General features: G+C 33.7%; 3 protein-coding genes across 4 annotated transcripts; 1 reads left to right on the top strand and 2 right to left on the bottom strand.

The window, feature by feature from the left end:
* Positions 1-800: 800 nt before the first annotated feature.
* LOC144548630 ((+)-piperitol/(+)-sesamin synthase CYP81Q1-like) lies at positions 801-2665 on the bottom strand. The gene is made up of 2 exons (XM_078297345.1): positions 1698-2665; positions 801-1600 (listed from the first exon to the last, which is right to left on the bottom strand). Exons 1-2 carry the CDS (start codon positions 2031-2033, stop codon positions 986-988), a joined length of 951 nt encoding a protein of 316 aa, XP_078153471.1. The 5' UTR covers positions 2034-2665; the 3' UTR covers positions 801-985.
* Positions 2079-2621, bottom strand: LOC144548380 (cytochrome P450 81E8-like). The gene has a single exon (XM_078297044.1). The coding sequence runs from the start codon at positions 2619-2621 to the stop codon at positions 2079-2081; it is 543 nt and encodes a 180-aa protein (XP_078153170.1).
* Positions 2666-11122: 8457 nt separating the features above from the next.
* LOC144548692 (phospholipase A1-II 1-like) lies at positions 11123-13009 on the top strand. 2 transcript variants are annotated; one of them, XM_078297423.1, is made up of 3 exons: positions 11123-11221; positions 11331-11748; positions 12275-13007. In XM_078297423.1, the coding sequence occupies exons 1-3, from the start codon at positions 11187-11189 to the stop codon at positions 12878-12880; spliced, it is 1059 nt and encodes a 352-aa protein (XP_078153549.1). In that variant the 5' UTR covers positions 11123-11186; the 3' UTR covers positions 12881-13007. The 2 variants fall into 2 exon arrangements, with proteins under 2 accessions (XP_078153549.1, XP_078153548.1); XM_078297422.1 differs by having other exon boundaries at positions 11129-11748; positions 12275-13009.
* Positions 13010-21611: the final 8602 nt, after the last annotated feature.

Genomic DNA, 21611 nt, shown 5'->3' with positions numbered 1-21611 from the left:
AATCAAAGTTAAAAGAGTTACGATATCCAAATCAAATCAAAGTCCTTAATTAGTGTTATATTTAGACTTGTGATATCCAACTGACAAATCAAATCAAAGTTATAAAGAGTTGCGACATCTCACTCATAAATATATCAAATGTCTTATTTTTTGGCATACACCCTAAATTAGAAAACCAAAACTTCACAAAATTATTTAAATCAAAATATTGAGATCTCTAAAATAAAAAAATAATAAAAAAAGGACCGCCCGGACCCCAGGTGGTCTGGTCCCTAGTGGACCGCCCGTGGGCCTGGCGGTCTGGTATGGAAACTGGGCCGCCCGTGGACCTGGCGGTTGGGACAGTTTAAAAAAAAAAAGCTGAATTTGAGGGAAGATCTGTAAAAAATTTTTTTTTAGGGTTTTAATAAAAATGGCCGTTGAACGTAACAGGTTTCGCGAAAAAGAAAATAATTTTCCTGAACAAATGCGCATATGATTGTCAACAGTATACTGAGATCCCAAAATTATTTTCCTGTTTCATCTCTCCGGCCTAAAGCTATTGTATTTGGTTTTCATATTGAAAGGAACTTACAATACCCATAAACTGGTCTAAAAGGGAATCATTTAGTCTGTATGTAGGCTCTTATTGGACATAATGCCACAGTAAATATTGGATTGTTCAGCCTGTTACTGGTTTGTAGTACCAAGAGACATTAGGGTCTTTTGGCAAGTTCTGATACTAACACAATCATAAAAGAGAAATGCCTTGTACTATTCATTTTTTTTTTAGAGGCAATCCAGATGATCTGGGAAATATATATGAAGAAAATATTGATTTATTAATTTCTTGAAACGTACAAATGCAAATTAATATCACAAAAAGGACAATAAAACATATGTAGAGGGTGTATCTGCCCAACCCCCATGTTATTTGTATATTAAAGTAAAAGGGAAATATTACTAAAGGTCCTCTAAGTATGGACTATGCGCAGTAACAAGGAGTTCATAACCCAGAAAGAACCTTCATCATAGCTTCGCGAGGCCGATACATTGCTTCAAGTGGAACAGCTTTAGGAAGGGTGAGACCGGAACCTTCAGTTAAGTCGATGAGTTCATTCGTTGTTCTTTCCCAGTCAAAACATTGAATCAGAGTTCCTAATATCAACCCGACTTCTCGCATAGCGAGGCCTTCTCCCGGGCACCTTCTCCTACCCATCCCAAATGGTATCATAAACTTACCCTCAGCCTTCTCATTTTCGAATCTCTCCGGCTTAAATTTCTCAGGTTCCTCCCATATGTCGGGATCTCTGTGGATCTGATACACATTCACCAACACCATCGTTTCACGTGGGATGTTGTAGCCTCCAATGGTGACATCTTCGCGTGACTCATGAGGCAAAAGAAGTGGGCCACCAGGGTAAATCCGGAGCACCTCACGCATAATGCATCCAAGGTAGGGAACCTGATCCATGTCGGACTCCTTTATCAGCCGCTCGTTCCCGACATGCTTGTCAATTTCAGTTGCTGCTTTCTTTAGTACTTGGGGATTGTTCAGTAGGATCGCCATTGCCCATTCCACCGTGTTAGATGTGGTATCTGTTCCAGCTAGTAAGATGCTCTGAATTTAAAAGGATAAATATAATCAGAAAAATATACACTTGTTTCTAATTTTAATGTAACATTATATTAGCTTGGGACTTCACAAGTTAACATACCATGCAGATGCGTTGAATTATTTGGTCACTGTAGCCCTCTGGATCCTTCCTCTGCGATTCAAGCAAATGACCTATCATTGTCTTCTTTATTTCACCACGAGTTGTTCTGTGCTCTTCAATTAGCTTTTGGACCGTCTCTAACTGCTGCTTTACCAACTGTTTCTTTTTCTTCATTACTCCATTGAGATCCAACCACCTAAGAACTGGTACAAAGTCTTCTAAATTAGATGCACCGCTCAAGGCAAAATGCTCCTCCACTGCTTCCCTAAACCGCTTCGTGTCGTCCATGTCCTCTATGTTATCTCCATAGAACCTCTTTCCTGCTATCATTGTCATAAGCACATTAAGCGACAGTTCGAATAAACTTGTTTTGAGCTCCAACTAATTCATCCCATGTGAGCCGTTTGATACAATACAACAAGTCTTAGTCCAAGACTTGAATAGTCGGTGAGCCATGTCTTCGACCTCTCTTGCTCGAATATCTGATGAGGCATGTAACTGCTGAGAAGAGAGGAGCTCCACTGCTGCAATTCTCCTGAGACTACGCCAATAGGGACCGTAGTTTGCCGCACCTATTCCAGTGAGTCTGTTTCCCTTGTTGCGTATAGGTAAGGATGATTGGGGTCTGTTCGCTAAGGCCAAATCGTGGGTTGTGAAGCACTCTTCAGCCAATAAACGAGAAGAGATGACGAGGACCGGCCGGGAGCCGAAGCGAAGAAAAGTAATGGGGCCATACTTTTGCGATATGCGGGCCAGAGTATGGTGGAGGGGCTTTTTGAAAAGATAGAGGTGGCCGATGAAGGGCAGTGCCGGAGGACTAGGAGGCAATTTCCTTGTTTTTTTGGTATAAGAAAGAACAAATGTTAGAAAGACAAGGAGAGCAGTCGAGAGGAGGATGATGCTCTGTAAATCCAAGGAAGGCATTATTGAATTGAGTACTGAATCTAGTGATGTGGTTTTATTATGATTCCATATTCATCTTGGGAAGGCTTATTTTATAGCATAAGAAAGGATAGGTCCGTAATTTAATTTATTTCATACCAACACGGCAACACTTTTCCTGAATATTCTATATACCTTGGACCAATAACACTATTTTCTCTCTTATCCGATCCGTATTATATTTGATATTGAATTATGGATAAGTGGTTATTTTAACATAACAATAGTACGGATTATAAAACTATTAACTTAGCAGATGAAAATATGAGTATTAGTAATTAACCCTGAAGGCTAGGATAACTGATAAATATATAATTATTTAATTAAAATTCATATTATAATATAAATAACAACTTTTTACATTTTATGATATTATGTACATGATTTCTTAAACATATATCAATCTAACTGCATGTTATATTCTAATTAAATTACATAACTTGTTAATTTATTTGATAATTACTCATTTTTCATTTCATTTTTTATGTTATCGATAAAGGTAAAAAGTAAAGTATAAATAAAATTAATACCTAACATATAAAGTTATAATATGTATAAAAATATATTTTTTTTTTTTAAATCAACGATGCTGCTTCTATGGTGGCTGGATCGAATTTTAAATTCAAGATAATTTCAAGCTTTAAATATTGGATCCGAATTTTTTTTTTTCTAATCTGTATATGCTTATAAAAACTCAGCCACTCATTATAATATCCTATATTATATTAGATTAATTTCTAAAGATAATAATTATGGATTTTGAAGGACCGGCCGATACATAACAAATAGTGATCAGATCGTTTCAAAATGGACATGTTCAGTTTGACTGGTCAAATACTTTTGATATTTGATGTTGAAGCCTGGAAATAATACACATACACACACGTCACAATTACAAAAGATATTAAGCTTTGTTGAAATTGTCTTTGTTGAAATTGTCCAAATTGTTGAAATAATTGTCCAGATTGCCGAAATTGTCTTTGTTTTGTTGGAGAAGTTATGTTCTTTCTAGTTGATTTCTATGCTTGTACAAGCTAATTAATTCTCTATTATTAATTTAAGAAGCAACAAACAAATATTAATAAGGAGCTAAACTTAGACATATATGGTCCACTTAAATTTAGTTATGTAACCTAATTCTCTCCCTTCAAGTTATTCAATGAAAAATATTACCATTCATTCAGATTTCAGACCGCTCGAAATGTCATTTCTCTTCTAAAATGAACTTGTAGAGCTTATATATTGCCACACATTCCTATCGTTCCATATATGGTTCACTTAAATTTAGTCACGTAACCTGATTCTCTCCCTTCAATTTATGTAATGAAAGAGATTACCATTCATTCAGAGTGCTTTAGTTGTCAATTGTCATTTCTCTTCTTAAAAAGACTTGTAGAGCTTATATATATATTGCCACACATTCCTACTGTTCTATTATGCATTGTAACTTGTTACTTAAAAAAACAACCAAGATTGGGCTGGACTTGAACAAAATAGCCCAAACTAAAACGGGCCGACCGGGTTTAAGCAAAATAACCAAGATTGGGCTGGACATAAAAATTTAAGTCCGATGAGATGTCAAAACATAACTGACTCAAGTTAATGTTATAGAAGCAGGGATCTGATCCAGGTTTCATACTAATAATTTTCTAAATGCGGTTCTTAGTTGCACTGTTAAGATTACACTCGGTTCCAGAATAACTTGGGGATCAAGCCGAATCCTCTAGAATATCTATATCTACTCAAAAGAAGGAAAAAAGAAATTCAAGGATATCAATCATATATGTATCTAGTGAAATAGGCAATAGATAGTATTTGATTATTTGTCATTAATTCTAAGAATTGGTTTCCATGTTTAGCATGATATACAAAATATTTATGAATTGATAAATAGGCATGTAAGAGCCGTGTAATTCATACAAGAAAAAACAGAAAAATAAAATAGGGTGGGAAGGGAGATTTCATGAGAGTCTTGTGTTCCATTTATTTTTTCAGCGTGGTTCCTTGGTGGTATAGCTAAAGAAATTGTTATCCTTCTTGTCTTTAACTTCAATTTCTCGTACTATACTGCTCTAAGGAGCTGTCCACACTTTTGTAGTAGAACAATGTCAGAATTGACCACCACTGCTGCGTTGATTGAGCAGATGGACCGTGCTCATGGTTTCATCTAATTCCATGTCATCTATTAAATTTTCTTCCAAATCGTTAATTTTATCTAAGGTGATATCATCCATTTGTCTAAAAAAGAACAAACAATTTCATCAATAAGACACCATTGATTGAAGCACAGCGCCAGATTGTTTTTTTATTTAAACCGTTGGTTTTTATATTAAGATGTGTGGTCTGGATTAAGAGTTAAGATGTGTCACGAACTTGTCAAATACTTTTGTTTGATAGTTGATGTTGAAACCTGAAAATAATACACACACGTCACAATATAATTACAAAAGAAATTAAGCTTTGTTGAAATTGTCCAGATTGCCGAAATTGTCTCTGGTTTTTTTTTAGTAAAGAAATTGTCTTTGTTGAAATTGCCCAGATTGCCGAAATTGTCTCTGTTTTTTTTTTTTTGAGTAAAGAAATTGTCTTTGTTGAAATTGTCCAGATTGCCGAAATTGTCGACGGTTATCAAAGATTGCCGAAATTGTCTTTGTTGAATGATTTCCTATGATATAATAGAAAATCTGAAATTCATCTTCTTTTTTTTTTTTTTTTTTTTTTTAGATGTAATCCAAATCATACAAGGGTTCTATGATCATTCAATTGATCTGGCAGGTATTAACCAAGCTAACATCACTATGATCCCCAAAAAAGAGGAGCCGAAGCATATCAGTGATTTCAGACCAATTAGCGTCATGAATGCAGTCCCCAAGCTAATTTCTAAAATTCTGGCAAATCGGCTAAGGAGCTTTCTACCGGACCTGATATCTCCAACGCAAACTGCCTTCATTCAGGGGCGCCAAATTTCAGAAAATTTCAATACTACGCGAGAAATATTACATCACATATCCAAGAATGGTAAAGCAGCATGTTTCATCAAACTGGATTTCGCCAAAGCATTTGATTTGGTGAATTGGACCTTTCTCCGTACTATAATGCTTGCAAGAGGTTTTCCGTCAAGATGGATCAATTGGATTGATATGTTACTTTCCACTGCATCCTCAAGAATCATTATGAATGGTGGAGAGACTGATTTTTTCAAACACCGCAAAGGCCTCCGACAAGGGGACCCTTTATCTCCCTTGTTGTTTAACTTAGCTATAGATGTGCTTCAAAAGTTTATCCAGGTTCTTAATACATCCCATGGCAGCCGTATTACATCCAAATTGAGGCAATCTGTGATCATACACCAATATGCGGATGATACGGTCTTAATTACCAATGCGTCAATTCCAGCTCTTATATCCCTGAAGATCATGCTTCGGCTTTTCACATCGGTTTCAGGTTTGCAAATTAACTACCAAAAAAGCTCCTGGATTCCGATTAATCAACAAACATAGCAGCTTCCGATCATTTCTGCAATTTTGGGTTGCACCAGCACTAATTTCCCAGTTATATATTTGGGACTTCCTTTGATCATTAATCGTCCGGCTAATGCGGCTTTCATGCCCCTTATAGAGAAATTAGAGTCAAAGCTTAAGGGATGGAAATCAAAACTTATTTTAAGAGGTGGCCGATTACTATTGATGAACTCGGTTCTAAGTGCAGTGCCAATTTATTTCATGGGATCTTTTGTTTTACCAAAGTGGGTAATTAAAAGAATCGATAAGATCAGGCGGTCGTTTTTATGGGGAAGATCCAATGGTAAAAGATGTATTTCATTAATTAACTGGAAGGAAGTATGTACTCCAACACAATTTGGTGGAATGGGAGGGGCGGATTTGGAAAAAAGAAATTGGGCACTGCTTCTTCGATGGTGGTGGAAGTTGTATAGGCAAAAAGAATCACTGTGGGCACAAACTATTATCAACATCCGCTCTATCACAGCAAGTCGACATTCTCATCGAATTTGGAAGATTAGTGGTTCATTTTTTTGGAATCAGTTAATGAAACTAAAGCCCCTGTTTGATCGATGCACTTCTTGGGTAATTGGTTCAGGGGATTCTATCTCATACTGGTTCGATAACTGGACGGTACCAGTTATGGCTACGCAAATTGCACCACTTCAAGAGAATCGTACGTGGTCATTGCAAATGGCAGCCAATAGGGGTTTGCCGTATTTTAACAGTATTCTGTTAGGGGCAGAGGATCAGTTGCAGTGGTCTATCACTTCTAATAAACTTTACTCCGCAAATTCATTCTACAAAGTCATAACCTCATTAAAAATTTTGCTTACCTATGCATTCAGGAAAGGATTTTAACTCGCGAAGTTCTACTGCAACGTGGTTTTGATACTCCGAACTGTGTTTTGTGTCAAAGATGCCCTTTGGAAACAGCCCAGCATTTACTGTTCCAGTGTGATTTTGCTATCTCCTTTTGGCGTAGATTAACCCTACACATCGGTTTCAACATTATGTGCAGAGGAACCACAGTAAGGCAAACAGTTATCAGATCATACCGAAGCTGCCGGCATCTCATACCAAGGAAGAAGTGGGGTGTCCTGTTCTTCTCGGCTTGTTGGATGTTGTGGAAGGCCAGGAATAACAAGGTGTTTGAAGATGAATGTCTCCCATCTACCCTTGTAGCAGAACGGGCTTTCAAAGAAGCTTTGTTGTGGTTTAAGTTCTGCTAGAACCAATTGGAGTTATGTACTTATGTAGTTTTGTAGTTTGGTTGTTTTAATTTTATTTTTCATGTACTCAACCTGATAGCTACTATCCGGTTTTCAAAAAAAAAGAAATTCATCTTTTGTTTAGTGCAGGAAATAGATCAAGAAAACAATCTGACTTTATTTTCTATAACTTTTGTTAGCAATCCAGTGGTATTGTCCATTGTTTTGTTGGAGAAGTTATGTTCTTTCTAGTTGATTTCTATGCTTGTAAAAGCTAATTCTCTATTATTAATTTAAGAAGCAACAAAGAAATATTAAGGAGCTATACTTGGACATATATGGTCCACTTAAATTTAGTCATGTAACCTAAATCTCTCCCTTCAATTTATGCAATGAAATATATTACCATTCATTCAGATTTCAGATCGCTTGAAATGTCATTTCTCTTCTAAAATGAACTTGTAGAGCTTATATATTGCCACACATTCCTATCGTTCCATATATGGTTCACTTAAATTTAGTCATGTAACCTGATTCTCTCCTTTCAATTTATGCAATGAAAAATATTACCATTCATTCAGAGCGCTTGAATTGTCATTTCTCTTCTAAAAAAGACTTGTAGAGCTTATATATTGTCACACATTCCTACCGTTCTATTATGCATTGTAACTTGTTACTTAAAAAAACAGCCAAGATTAGGCTGGACATGAACAAAATAGCCCAGACTGAAACGGGCCGACCGGGTTTGAACAAAATAGCCAAGATTGGGCTGGACATAACAATTTAAGTCCAATGAGATGTTAAAACATAACTGACTCAAGCTAATGTTATAGAAGCACGGATCTGATCCAGGTTTCTTACGAATCATTTCCCAACTCGACAAACGATCAATCCTAAATGCGGTTCTTAGTTGCACACATAATTAAAACTAGGCTTTTAACAGTATGCTTGAGAAACTCAAATAAACAAGTTATACTCCAAGATAACAAATGACGTCAATTCCGTGTACTGAGTTCTATAAAAAAAGCTCTTTAATAACTTATCACAAAAGAACTTTAGCACTTATCACCACTTCCTTCCAAATTTCAATTAATGTGACATCAAATTACGAATCCGAACCATTAAGACCCGCCTATCTTACGAGTGATGTGTCTACATGTGAAAATTTAAACATTTGAATTAATTTAGTACAAAGTCAAGCGATCAAACTTAGAAACTTAATAAATTAATTTTGATGCATTCATTTTTTGAACGTTTTTTGACCTCTTGACTTTATACTAAATTAATTCAAGTGTTTAAAATTTTCACATGTAGCCGCATCACTCATAAGGTAGGCAGATTTCAACGGTTCGGATTCATCATTTAAAGCCGATTTGACGGATTTTAGACTTGAGTTCACCTAGGGACTTAGTGAACTTAAGAACACCCTAGTTCTAATATATATATATATATATATATATATATATATATATATATATATATATATATATAGAGCTGGGCTACGGAGAGTTGCGAAGTAAAGCGACTATTTTATTTCACGCTCATATTTTGTGATTTTAAAGTTCAAAACGTAGATCCGAACCGTTCATCTTGTTCTCCATATTGAAATGTGCTTGGAGACCAAATTTTACATTTTTTGAAATTTTTTTACTATTTATTAAGCAATTTTGAATGCCGCTGATCTGAGGGTTCACAAAATTTTACTGTTTTTTACTGTTCACAGCAAAACAGCAGTTTTCAAAAATGCTTAATAAATAGTAAAAAAATTCCAAAAAATGTAAAATTTGGTCTCCAAGCACATTTCAATATGGATTAAACATCTAACGGTTCGGATCGGTCGTTTGGGCTTTCAAAATAAAAATACGGCGTGAAGTAGAAACGCGTTTTACTTCGCAACTCACCGTAGCCTATCTCTATATATATATATATATATATATATATATATATGTATTTCTTTTATTATAGAATGTATAATTGGTGTATATATTTCTTTTATTATAGAATGTGTATCCTTAAAGAAATGGATAAAATAATATGTACTATGCAATATATATAAGCAATCAACTCAGGCTGAGAGAAAGGAAGGAAAAAGGGATTAGATCTTCATCATAATTATGATTTACAAAATTTATAAATTCCTTGATTAAATTCTTATATTTTTAAAATACAAATACTTTTTAAAAAATTAAAAGTTATAATATACCTATTGTTAGTATTATAATATTCCACTTATTGTTTTATTTTACTACGATCGTACTGTATATATGTCAAAACTCTGCCTGTGTAGATTTTGCACTGCCTATCTCAAGTCAGGATAAAGGTGGGTCGTCATAGGTGTGACAAGCTAATGGTCGACAATGATCTAAAAGCAGCTATTTTCATAAGAAAATAAAACCCATTGTATATATGTCGAATCATGTCTCATGCAGTAGTGATTGTGTAAATTTTACAATTCCAAATTAACTTAGCATATTATTGGGAGTTGGGAGCGTGGAAAATATATGGGCTGTATTAGTATAGGTCAAAAAAGAATAAAGCAAGCAACAAGTTCCTCTTCCTCTTCCTCTTCCTCTTCCTCAAACATGAATTAATTAAGCTTGCACGCAACTGCAACTCTCAATCTCTGTCTAACTGGGCCACTTCGCATGGGTCCACAATAACACTTGGAAGCCTACCAGCTGTAGCCCAGAATTATAACTTATTATTATTTGTATATTCCCAAATTTAGAAAAATAACAAATATATCATGTCTAAAAGAATTATTTATTAAGCGTATACATTCAGCAGTTAACATTAAACACAAAATTCAATCTATTTTTACTTTATAATTCATATATATAAAATCACTTTTTTTATACAAAGTAAATTTATTATTTTTAATACATTAAATTAATGTAAAAAACACTTAATAAAATTTAATGAATCAAAATTATTTCCTGCATTATGAAGTCTCAGGTCGATTTAATTCGTGCAAGCATCTGCATGCTTCCGAATCTAGGTAGCTTGATGAGTTAGGTAATACACGACAAATTGGCTTGGAGAATGGAGAATGGAGAATGGAGAGTGGAGACTGATCTCTCCGGTTTTCCTTCAATAAATCATACAATAAGACACTTTTTTCATGTTCTACCTAGAGAGTCTGCAATTATAACTTATGATATATATGCCTAAGTTTAAATCCCATTATAACAAATATTGCTTCAGATATATATATCATTAATATACACTGTTGAAGGAATTTCTTATGAGGGATATATGCAGTAGGCCCATATTATTCTTTTTCTATTACATGCACCGTTAGAGTTTCTCCAACCGTGATTGTTTATGGATTGCTTATGCTGATGTGTCAATTGTTTTTGTAATTGCTGGGTTGTATGGCTATTGCTTATTTAGCAATTGTTGGAAAGAATTGCTTAATAAGAAATTTTTTTCTAAAGATGAGTTGGTCAAATGTTTAATTCTTATTGGTCAAATGTTTAATTCTCAATTGTTTGATTGATTGCACCAATGTAAGAGTGGATTGCTTAATTTTTAAAAAATTTATAATTGCTAATTTAGCAATTAATTTCAATTGCTGGATTGGAGATGCTCTTACATCCTGTGGAGTACAAGCACAAGCTACACTAAAACAGGATCTATGCAAACACTAATTATTCAATAACATTTTAACTGCAAGTCAACTCAATTTTATACAGCAATTATCCACCTAAACCTAAACTAAGATGCTTAAATATATACAAGTATCACATGACAACAAATTTAAACCCATAATAAACTACTTCATCTAGCTACCTACAAAGCTAGAGAAGAACTATGTATGGCAACATAGCCAAAAGATGGAGAGAGATCAATGGAGAGAACAATTGGGAAGGTCTTTTAGATCCCTTAGACCTAGATCTTCGCCTAAACATAATTAACTATGGTGAGTTATCTCAAGCTACATATGATGCTTTTAACACTGAAAAGAGATCTTCATACAGGGGTTCGTGCTTCTACAACCGGAGAGATCTCCTCGAAAAGGTTGAACTAAACCCTAATATATACAGAATCACAAAGTTTCTCTATGCCACATCAAGTGTTCCTGTTCCGGAGGCGTTTATACTCACACCGATATCTGAGGCGGCATGGAGCAAGGAGTCGAACTGGATGGGGTACGTGGCTGTGGCGACCGACAAAGGAAAGGAGGTTTTGGGTAGGAGAGATGTGTTGATTTCATGGAGAGGGACTACTCAAACACTCGAATGGGTTAATGATTTAGATTTCACATTAGTGTCAGCTGCAGGGATTTTGGGGCCCGCACCAGATGGTGGTGATCCGATGGTTCATAGAGGCTGGTTGTCAATATACACTTCAACAAATGAGCAGTCAAAGTACGACAAAGTGAGCGCGAGAGAGCAGGTATGTACTATGTTGGACTTCCTCTTTTATTTTTCCTGCTATATTTCGAAGAAACAATTGTAAGTTCTCATGCTGAGTCTCATATCTAGGGGTGTTTTTTTTTGTACCTATGCTCTAAATAACAAATGCAGAGTTTAAGGGAACTATAAATTATTGCTAAAATTAACCAGAATTTGTGGCTACTAGAGTGTTTTGCTTAGCAATCAGAGGTAAACTCGAGTTAATTCCACTATAAGTATCCAAGAAAGCAACATAAGACTTACTGAGGCTCATACTAATCTTCATATATAGATGTAGCAACACACATTCAGAGATTACAAAAGCAAATACAACCTTGCAGTTTCATATAGTGAAAGCGTAATTTCACCCATAAACAGTGCATTTGTAAGCATGCAAGGAAAGTATTCATGTCAAAAACCAGAAAATCCTGACGATTTCTTTTTCCTAATATAAAAGTCTCTTTACCTATGTGATGACTTCTTATATATCAACCTAAGAAATATTTTTAATTTTCATGTTGATGTAGGTTTTAACAGAAATACAAAAACTAGTTAACGAGTACAAGGACGAAGAAATTAGCATAACTCTCACAGGTCACAGCCTCGGTGCTTGCCTTGCAACTCTAAGTGCCATCGACATAGCATCAAATCACCTCAATAAATGCTATCACTCATACTCCACAGCCATTCCGATCACAGCCATCGTATTTGCGAGCCCTAAGGTCGGCGATTCCACTTTCAAGAATCTCTTTTCTAGCAAACAAAACCTCAAGCTACTACGAGTTCGTAATGAACCTGACTTAATTCCAACTTACCCATTTGTTGGATACACTGAAGTGGGCGTAGAATTACTCGTAGATACACAAAAATCGCCGTACTTAAAAAGTCCGGGAAATATGACGACGTGGCATAATTTAGAGGGATACATCCATGCAGTTGCTGGTGTACAAGGGAAGAAGGGAGGGTTTCAGCTAGAAGTGGATCGAGATGTAGCACTTGTTAACAAATCAATGGATGCGTTGAAGGACGATTATCAGATACCGGTTTCTTGGAGAGTTCGACAGAACAAGGGTATGGTTAAAGAAGCAGATGGGCATTGGAAGTTAGTAGATCATGAAGATGATGATGATTGATGATTGATGATTGATGATCGATGATGGTTGATATATTGTTGATAATTGCATGTCATACAATGTAATGGAGAAATATATTTGTGTGAAATGTTCGGCAGTTGTTCTTGCCTATCATGTTTGTTTGAGAAAAAAAGTGGTTCCTTTAACTGGTCTTAACTAATACAAGCACACACTACCTAATATATTTGTGTGAAATGAGTAATGATCTATAAAAATATATATCACCTAATTAATTGGCAATATTGATGGGGTTGCTAGAGGACAATATTGACTTGGTCAAACTGGGAAAGAGAGGAGATAGAAGTGAAATCGGACCTGCGGAAGGACTTAATGGGCCGAGAACTAAATGATCATGTCCCTTTGTCATATTGGGCCACGCGACAGAGAAAAGAAAGGAGGAGACAGTAAGGGATATAGACTGAACAAGGGGACCCACTAGCGAGTAACGAGGCAGACGAACAATGGAGAACAGAAGTAGAGGAGAGAGAGAGAAATGGTACCAGGCTACCAGCTAGCTAGCGCACCATCACTTGAATGCAGCAAGTTTATTATGTTTCTTAAATTGCAAGGGCTTAATTTGATGTTGAATCATATATAGTTGAGTTGTGCTTTCTTGATAGGGAAGTGATTTGAGTAGCGATTCACAAAACAACTTAATATCATTGCCACTCATAAAAGTCAACACCATTACATTGGCAATGGAATTGTCATGGGAAATACATAGGTCCAAATTAATTACTTTAGCGCCTCTTCATTTCTGCTTTTTTCAGAATATATAAGTAATTTGGTAGTAGAAGGCACGTTACAAAAATAGAAATTTTCAAATAATTAACCAACGGATTTCTAATATGACAAATAAATCCATATGTAAAATTCAAATTTCAAATAATTTAAATGATTGGAATATCAAGGCAATCACCAAATTTAAAGCACCATGCTGTAAAATTAATTACATATTTTAATTATAAGGATTAATTATTGGTTCCAAGTAATTGATTGAAAAAAAATGAGACAACTAAAGTATCAATTAAAAATGACTTATTTAAAGGTAATGATGCGTAGTTTAAGTCATGTAGAATTGGACAATACAAACAAACAAACAAACAAAAGATTAATTAAAGTACAACTTGATATTGAGAGGGATTAAAGTACTAGCTTGTCAAGTTAGAAAAGCAAAGCAATGACTAATAAAATAAATATATATAATTGTCATTGTCGCATTCAACCAATAGTATTATATTTACATGGAAAGCAAATATAATGATAACTTACCTAGCTAGCTAGCCAGCATTACTCTGTCAAATAATCTAAAAGCATAAACTGAAACCAATAGATATAGAAATGCATTTGCTTAATCAATTAATCCAACGTCAATTAATAAAATAAATTTTATTGTCATAGTCGCATTCAACCAATAGTATTATATATTTACATGGAAATCTAATATAATGAAAACTTAATTAATTACCTAGCCAGCATTACTCTGTCAAAGAATCTTAAAAGCATAAACTGAAATCAATAGATATAGAAATGCATTTGTTTATTCAATTAATCCAACGTCACATTGGATTGAAAGAAAGATAAAGGAAAGAGCAAACCCTGGATAGCAGCACAACACTTCATATCATGTCTGGAAACCTTTTTGGGAATATAGCTAAAAGTTGGAAGGAGATCCATGGCTATAGCAACTGGAAAAATATGTTGGACCCACTAGACATAGATCTTCGCCGAAGTATAATAAACTATGGAGAGATGGCGCAAGCGGCCTACGATGGTTTCAATCGGGAGAAACGATCACCTAATCTCGGTGCACCTAGGTACGTACAATATCTAACTATCTAAGGCAAATTATCTTTTATGTATTAAACATATTTTACATTGATTTACAATTTTTGTTATGCATTTGGTTCATAGCTGAACTCCTTTTTTTCTCATAATTAATTGACACAACAAACTTAAGATTATTGTCCCAAATTAATTGAGTTTGTTTTGCATAATAGGTACAGCCGATCTGAGCTGTTAGAAAAGGTACATGTATCTGTGCCAAGCACATATGAAGTCACGAAGTATTTGTACGCTACATCAAGCATAAACGTACCCGCACTAGTGAAGAACTTGGAATTAGTGTCGGCTGTTTATGAGTATTAGTGTCGGACATTAGGCGACACTAATCGGGCTGATACTAATACTTTGTAAATAGCCGACACTAAAAGTAAGGCATTAGTGTCGGCTATTTATTAAATGGCCGACACTAATACTAACTTTTAGTGTCGGCTATTTCTTAAAAAGCCGACTCTAATAAGTATTAGTGTCGGCCATTTAATAAATAGCCGACACTAATACTTATAAGTATTAGTGTCGGCTCTTTAATAAATAGCCGACACTAATGTTTTTTTTTTTTAAATAAATTTCAAAAATTCACTATAAATCATAGAAAATTCTAAAAATGAAAATTTTTGTTCTGGAATGCTCATATATTTTTGCTGAACTATATATAAAACAAAGATATCAAATAATTCATCATAATTTACAAATAACACTCACCACTACTAGAATCTCGGTTTGTTGCATGGGTAAAAATAATTGTTGCATGGTTAAGTAGTGTCCATGCAACAAATATTGGCATTTCTGACACAGTTAAATTTGTTGCATGGGTAGTCCCATGCAACAATTACTCATGCAACAAGTTTGATGGTTATCCATGCAGCTGCCTCTTATTTATCCATGCAACAAATATTTGATGACCCGTGACCCGCTAGCAAGGATAGAAAGTGTATTCTAATGAATGTCCATGCAACAACTCATCCCATATCCATGCAACAAGTCTCCCAAATTTAGACTAAACAGTTGCATGGATAACCCATGCAACAATTATTTGAGAACTATTTGTTGCATGGACTTATCCATGCAACAAATCTCTAAAATCTAGACTAAACAGTTGCATGAGTAACTCATGCAACAAGTTTTGACGATTTTTGAGAACTATTTGTTGCATGGTACTATCCATGCAACAAGTATTGAATTTCTGGATAGTGATTTTTCTGTATATATTTGATCTCTCCTTCTAATTGAATATATTCTTATAAATTATAGCAAATGATACATTACAGCAATATATTAATTTGTTCACATCTTACTTACTATATTTCACATCCTACTTAAAAAGTAAATGAGATACACAAATAATTCACCAAATTGCCACAACACATACATGTTTTGGTTTATCAATTAAAAACCATCCTATTGTTCTGAATAAATTTGATTTTCTTTTTGTTGAGTACCCACTGTGTAAGTATGAAATTAATGTATTGTATACAACCCACAGATTAATAGAATAGCCCCCCATGATTATCTTCATTTGAATCAACAATAAATTCACCATACTTTCATATTAATAAAATAGGCCTCCATGATGTTCTTGAAAGCTAAGCTTCTCATCCTTCTATTTATCTCTCTCCCTGAATTTATACAAAAATATGAGAAAATAATAAGCAAATAAAAGCTATTACTGATCAGTCATATAGAAGTACTAATCAAGTGCCCACGCATTGCGGTAGGGATTGACAATATTAATTTTGTACAAATTTTAATGTGTTAGATTCATGAAAATATTTTTCTAAGAAGTAATTTTTGTTGAATATGTTTCTTTAAAGTGACATAATTAATTTTAGTAAAATTCACATAAATCATACAAGGGGCAAAATTGTCCAGAACACTATAAAATCATTTCCTCCCAATCAGTGGGGAATTTGGAAATAATATTTATAAATATAGTTAATTGCCAAAAAAATATAGGAAATATCAAAGATTATATGCACCTATCAAAAATCTCAAAGCTGTTATTTTCATCACAAAAAAACATAGGAAATATATCACTGATTTGCAGAAGTATTAAAATTATATGCACCTGTTTCCTTCAAAACATTTAACATTCCTTATTTATAAATTAATCCCTACATCAACCAGAAACATGGAGGGGCCCCTTGTATATTTCTATGAAGAATTTGAGACATGAGGTGAGTGCTAACCCGTCTTAGTCAGAATACTTCACCAAAATTTACATATAAACCCAAAAATCTAAAGGAATTGAACAAAACAAAAAATTACATAGAAACCCAAAAACCCAAGGCGCATGTGCCTATCAGCTATACCAGTAACCTGAATATATCAATGCATCAAAATAAGATACCCTATCAACGATTAGTATGTAAATTTTCTTTGCTATAAATATACCAGCTGTAACCCAAGGCGCATGTACCTTTTGCAACTAAAAGCTGGTCATTTTTTGTGCTATAAATTTTCAGGCCTTACATACGGGTCTATCTTATTTGTGGCGAATTATGTTGCCCAATTTATGCCTATTCCTTGCTATGGTTCGTTTGACCAAAATATCTCGGTTTAGTAGGATTTTTTTATCAATTTGCTTACACTGGTAGGTTTTTCATTTATGCTCTTTCAATTGAGGTTCAATTGCAGTGAACTCATCTATTTTATTTTCTTTTGGAAAAGAAACTCAACCAATTAGTTGATAAGAAATTTTGTTGAGAACTAGGAATTTATTGGAAAAGAAAAAAATTTCAACAAGAGTTGATGTTGGAAAAGAAAATTTTTTGGAAAAGAAACTCAACCAATTAGTTCAATTGTAGTGCCCATTAAGAATTTCATTAATAAAAAAGAATATTTACAAAGTCATAGGTTAACCTAGTGTACAGTAGTTACTACAAGTTCTCTAAATTGTAAATAATGCACATGTAGTTTTTTTTATTAAACACTTTCTTACTAAGCAATAATTTCATGTTTGCCCTTACAAAAACCTCGCAATATTACGTCATCTGTAAGACTGTAACAGTGGGTTTGTGGATGGGTTAATTTTGTTGTCTGGTGGGTATCCTGTCTGATACTTTGCATTGAATTTTCTATATTTTCAGTGTTACCCATAATATCTCTTGTTTTGAGGGAGTACTTATTTTATATTCTGCACGTCTGCAATTGTGTGCACTTGAAATTGCTAATAGCTTCCTGAACTTAAAGTCTATTTGCTAACCACATCCAGTCCTAAATACTGTGCAGTAATCTTATCGACTGATTAATAATGCAAATCACAACTTGTAGTTATTCTCCATTGATGTAATAAGGTTAAGTCTATTTTTTTCCCCCGTGTTAGGCTTTGGACTAAATTCTGATCCATTTCAGTTCAGGTCAGATCTGAACTTTTGTACATAATCATTACTAATTTAACAGTAGGTTTTTGGAATCATGCTTTTACTAAAGTATCCTAATTTTTGTTCTTTGTAAAGATGTAGGGCTAACGAGCTGATTTCAGATGAAGGTGACCAAGATTGTATGTAGTTGATTTCATTTCTTCTTAAGAAATGGGTAATTATACATATTAGTTCAAAATTTTGACATGTAAAGCTGAAAATCATACTAATACTGTGTGCTATATTACTTTGCAGGGTCCATTAATATCAATGAAGCCGTGGCACATAAGGTACAACATTAAATTTCACTTAAACCATTTATTGTTGATTTTAAGTTATGCAAGCCCAATGCCCAATAACTAACAAGGCCATTTGGGTTTTAATGGTTTTCCAGTCTTTGCACAATGTATCATCAATTTTAACTACCATTCTATGCTAATGTTGTATATGTAGGGTCTAGGTGTTGATTTTATATAATCATATAGGGGAGGTACTTTTCAAGCACTCAATGCTGACACCCAGTGGTTTGGGAGAGAGGCAGAATAACCATCCCTTCTAGTGTAGGGTGTTGCAAACAGGTATCCCTTCTAGTGTAGGGTGTTGCAAACAGGTATGGTATTTTTTTTTTTTACTTTTCAATTTTCTATGTTCTTCTTTTTTCTGTTATTTTTTCTCAGTATTTGAAAATTGAAATGAGTTGAATAAATTTGGAATGTGTTGCATGTTAGTTTTTATATTTTACTTCTTAATTTCTTAACATCAATTGAAAATTCTCTTAATGCAGAGAACTTCATGACTGACCTTCAGATTTATTCAGTCCAGTGTTAAACCATATATTTTGGATATATGTATTAGTTTATTATATGAATGTGATTGTAATACTTTTTGGTTTTTGCTACAATGTATGTATGCTTGATAACATTATGTTGATTAATGCTTATTGCAATGTGTTGTTATTAATGCTTATTTAATTTGAAATGTAAATTATTAATGCCATTGGGTTGGTACCAAATCGGTACAGGTACCAAATTGGTACGGGGTGAATTATAGAATTGGGTTTGAATTCTTTTTTTCATGAACGACAGTTTTTTGCATCGTAAAATCTACACAAATATGGGGTTCAGACAAAATCCTTGCAAATAACCTGGTGGGGCCCACCTTCTTTATCTATGCAACTAATAGGTTAATTACCCATGCAACAAACCATGTGGGACCCACGAAATTTAACCATGCAACTACTCACTCCCCTATCGTTGCAACTAATCCATGGGACCCACACACTTTATCCATGCAACAACTCACTCCCCTATCGTTGCAACTAATCCATGGGACCCACACACTTCATCCATGCAACTACTCAATGCTATATCGTTGCAACTACTTCCTGCATCTGATTTGTTGCATGGGTACTTATTGCATGGACGCACCGTTGCAACAAGTATTCCAGAAGTTATTGCATGGTAAACCCATGCAACAAGTCCGAAATTGAGTAGTTGCAACGGGGGTTGTTGCAACGGTATTTTTTTGGGCTTGTTGCATGGGTAACCCATGCAACTGACATTTTTAGGGATTGTTGCAACGGTAAGCCGATGCAACAAGCCAAATTTTATCCATGCAACAAACCGAGATTCTAGTAGTGCACTAAATAAAATATCATCCAAATTGCTCATTTATTGTTATCATACAAACCCTAAAACAGAAAATACATAAAAGATACATAAAAGACCCTAAATAAAATATCATACAAACCCTAAAACAGAAAATACATAAAAGATACATAAAAGACCCTAAAAACTCTAAAATTATAAAGACTATACCAAAAGTCCATGAAGGAAGACTCGGATCGCGAATTTGAGCCCGCAAAATGGCAAAACGAATCATAGATTCGTTTCTCCTCCGGTTTTGGGCTGTGGATTTCCTGTCAAAATTTCAGCCCGATCCGACGGACGGATCAAAAGTTACAACCGAGTCTTTTAGTAATTATATGACTTAAAGTGTGGTTCAATTGATTAAAAATACTAAAAAGATGAATGCAATATAATATAATCTCCTTACGACCGATTTATTTACATATATTAAATATTATATTAATTTAGGTCAAACAAATTTATGCTCAAATACTAGGTAAGTAGGTAGTATTTGGAGGATATTTGTCACTTTTGATGATGATATGATTTGATATGGGGCCCATTTATTAATAAAAAAATGAGTACACACAACTCGTGGCAAAAGGTCATGGAATATTAGCTTACATAAAATTTACCTTTTTATTTAAAAGAAACAAATGTGTGTGCAAGAACATCTTCATTTTTATTTACCTGATTCACCAACAGCTATGATTGAAAGATGAAATTTTGAATTTAATATCAGTCCTCCAATCAAATAATCTATCTTTTTTTAATTAAATGCATCTATTTTATATGTAGAACTTTAAATTTAGTTATAAATATACTTGCCACACATACTGCCATACGATATGTTACAATTAAAATTGAATAAATAACAAAATTGGAGAAAAAATCAATTTATTCATTTCCTTATTTCTCCTCTTCAGATACCTCTCATTCCTGATTTCCTTATTTAAAATCATGATGAATGATCAATTTATTTTTAAAAATATCAATTGCTGACGTTTTTGAAAATATTAGAAGAAAATTTAGTAAATCAAGATTAATAAAATTCAAATAAATATCATTTATTAACTACAACATTTCCTTTTTTTAAGAGGAAAATATTTAATGCTTTATATATCTCACATGGGACCCACAAAGACCACGAAATTAATTTAGAAATTCGTTTAGTCTACTTTGCTTACTTTTTCATTTTTTTAATTATTTGATTCATTAGATTCATGTGAATTATTCTCTTGTATAATTTTTGCTCTCTTTATTTTATCCCTACCGAATATCTTATGCTAAAAGTATTACTAGTAAATAATTGTAAAAAAAAAATATTTCCAATTCATAAATGTTTACTATAAGTAAGAATTCGAAGGAAATTATAGTATTTATATCCAACTCGTATTAGAAAATACTTTTATCTCAACAATGAATTTTTGTAATGACAAAAAGTTTAAACATTTAATTCGAAGGAAATTATGTACTATGCAATCAACTCAGGCGAAGGGAAAGAAAACCAAAAGGGGTTACAAATTTATAATTTCCTTTATTAAATTTAATTATTTTTAAATTTGTAATTTCTTTTTTTTTTATGAATATTTGATCTGCAAGCACATTTTAATATATCCATTATGTTGAACAGTTTGAATCAACTATTTGAACTTTGAAAATAAAGAGTGTAATTCGGTATCACCAAAAAAGATGTAATTGAATTCCTCCTCGTATATTAAATACCAAATGATAAGATTAAGTCACAGTAATATTGACATTATAACAACTTTCAAATAACCTTTGGTTTTACTTTTATCTATAGTGACCAAGCAAAACAAATCTGACAACATAAGTAGCATCTTTTGATATTTCGTTCCAAAGAAATGATATATATATTGCTATTGAATAAGAAATTAAGAA

The sequence above is a fragment of the Carex rostrata genome, chromosome 33, assembly GCF_964058835.1.
Source record: "Carex rostrata chromosome 33, lpCarRost1.2, whole genome shotgun sequence".
Taxonomy (NCBI): Eukaryota; Viridiplantae; Streptophyta; class Magnoliopsida; order Poales; family Cyperaceae; genus Carex; species Carex rostrata.
Note: the sequence above shows the minus strand (reverse complement) of the source record. Positions and strands in the feature narration are given on the sequence as shown.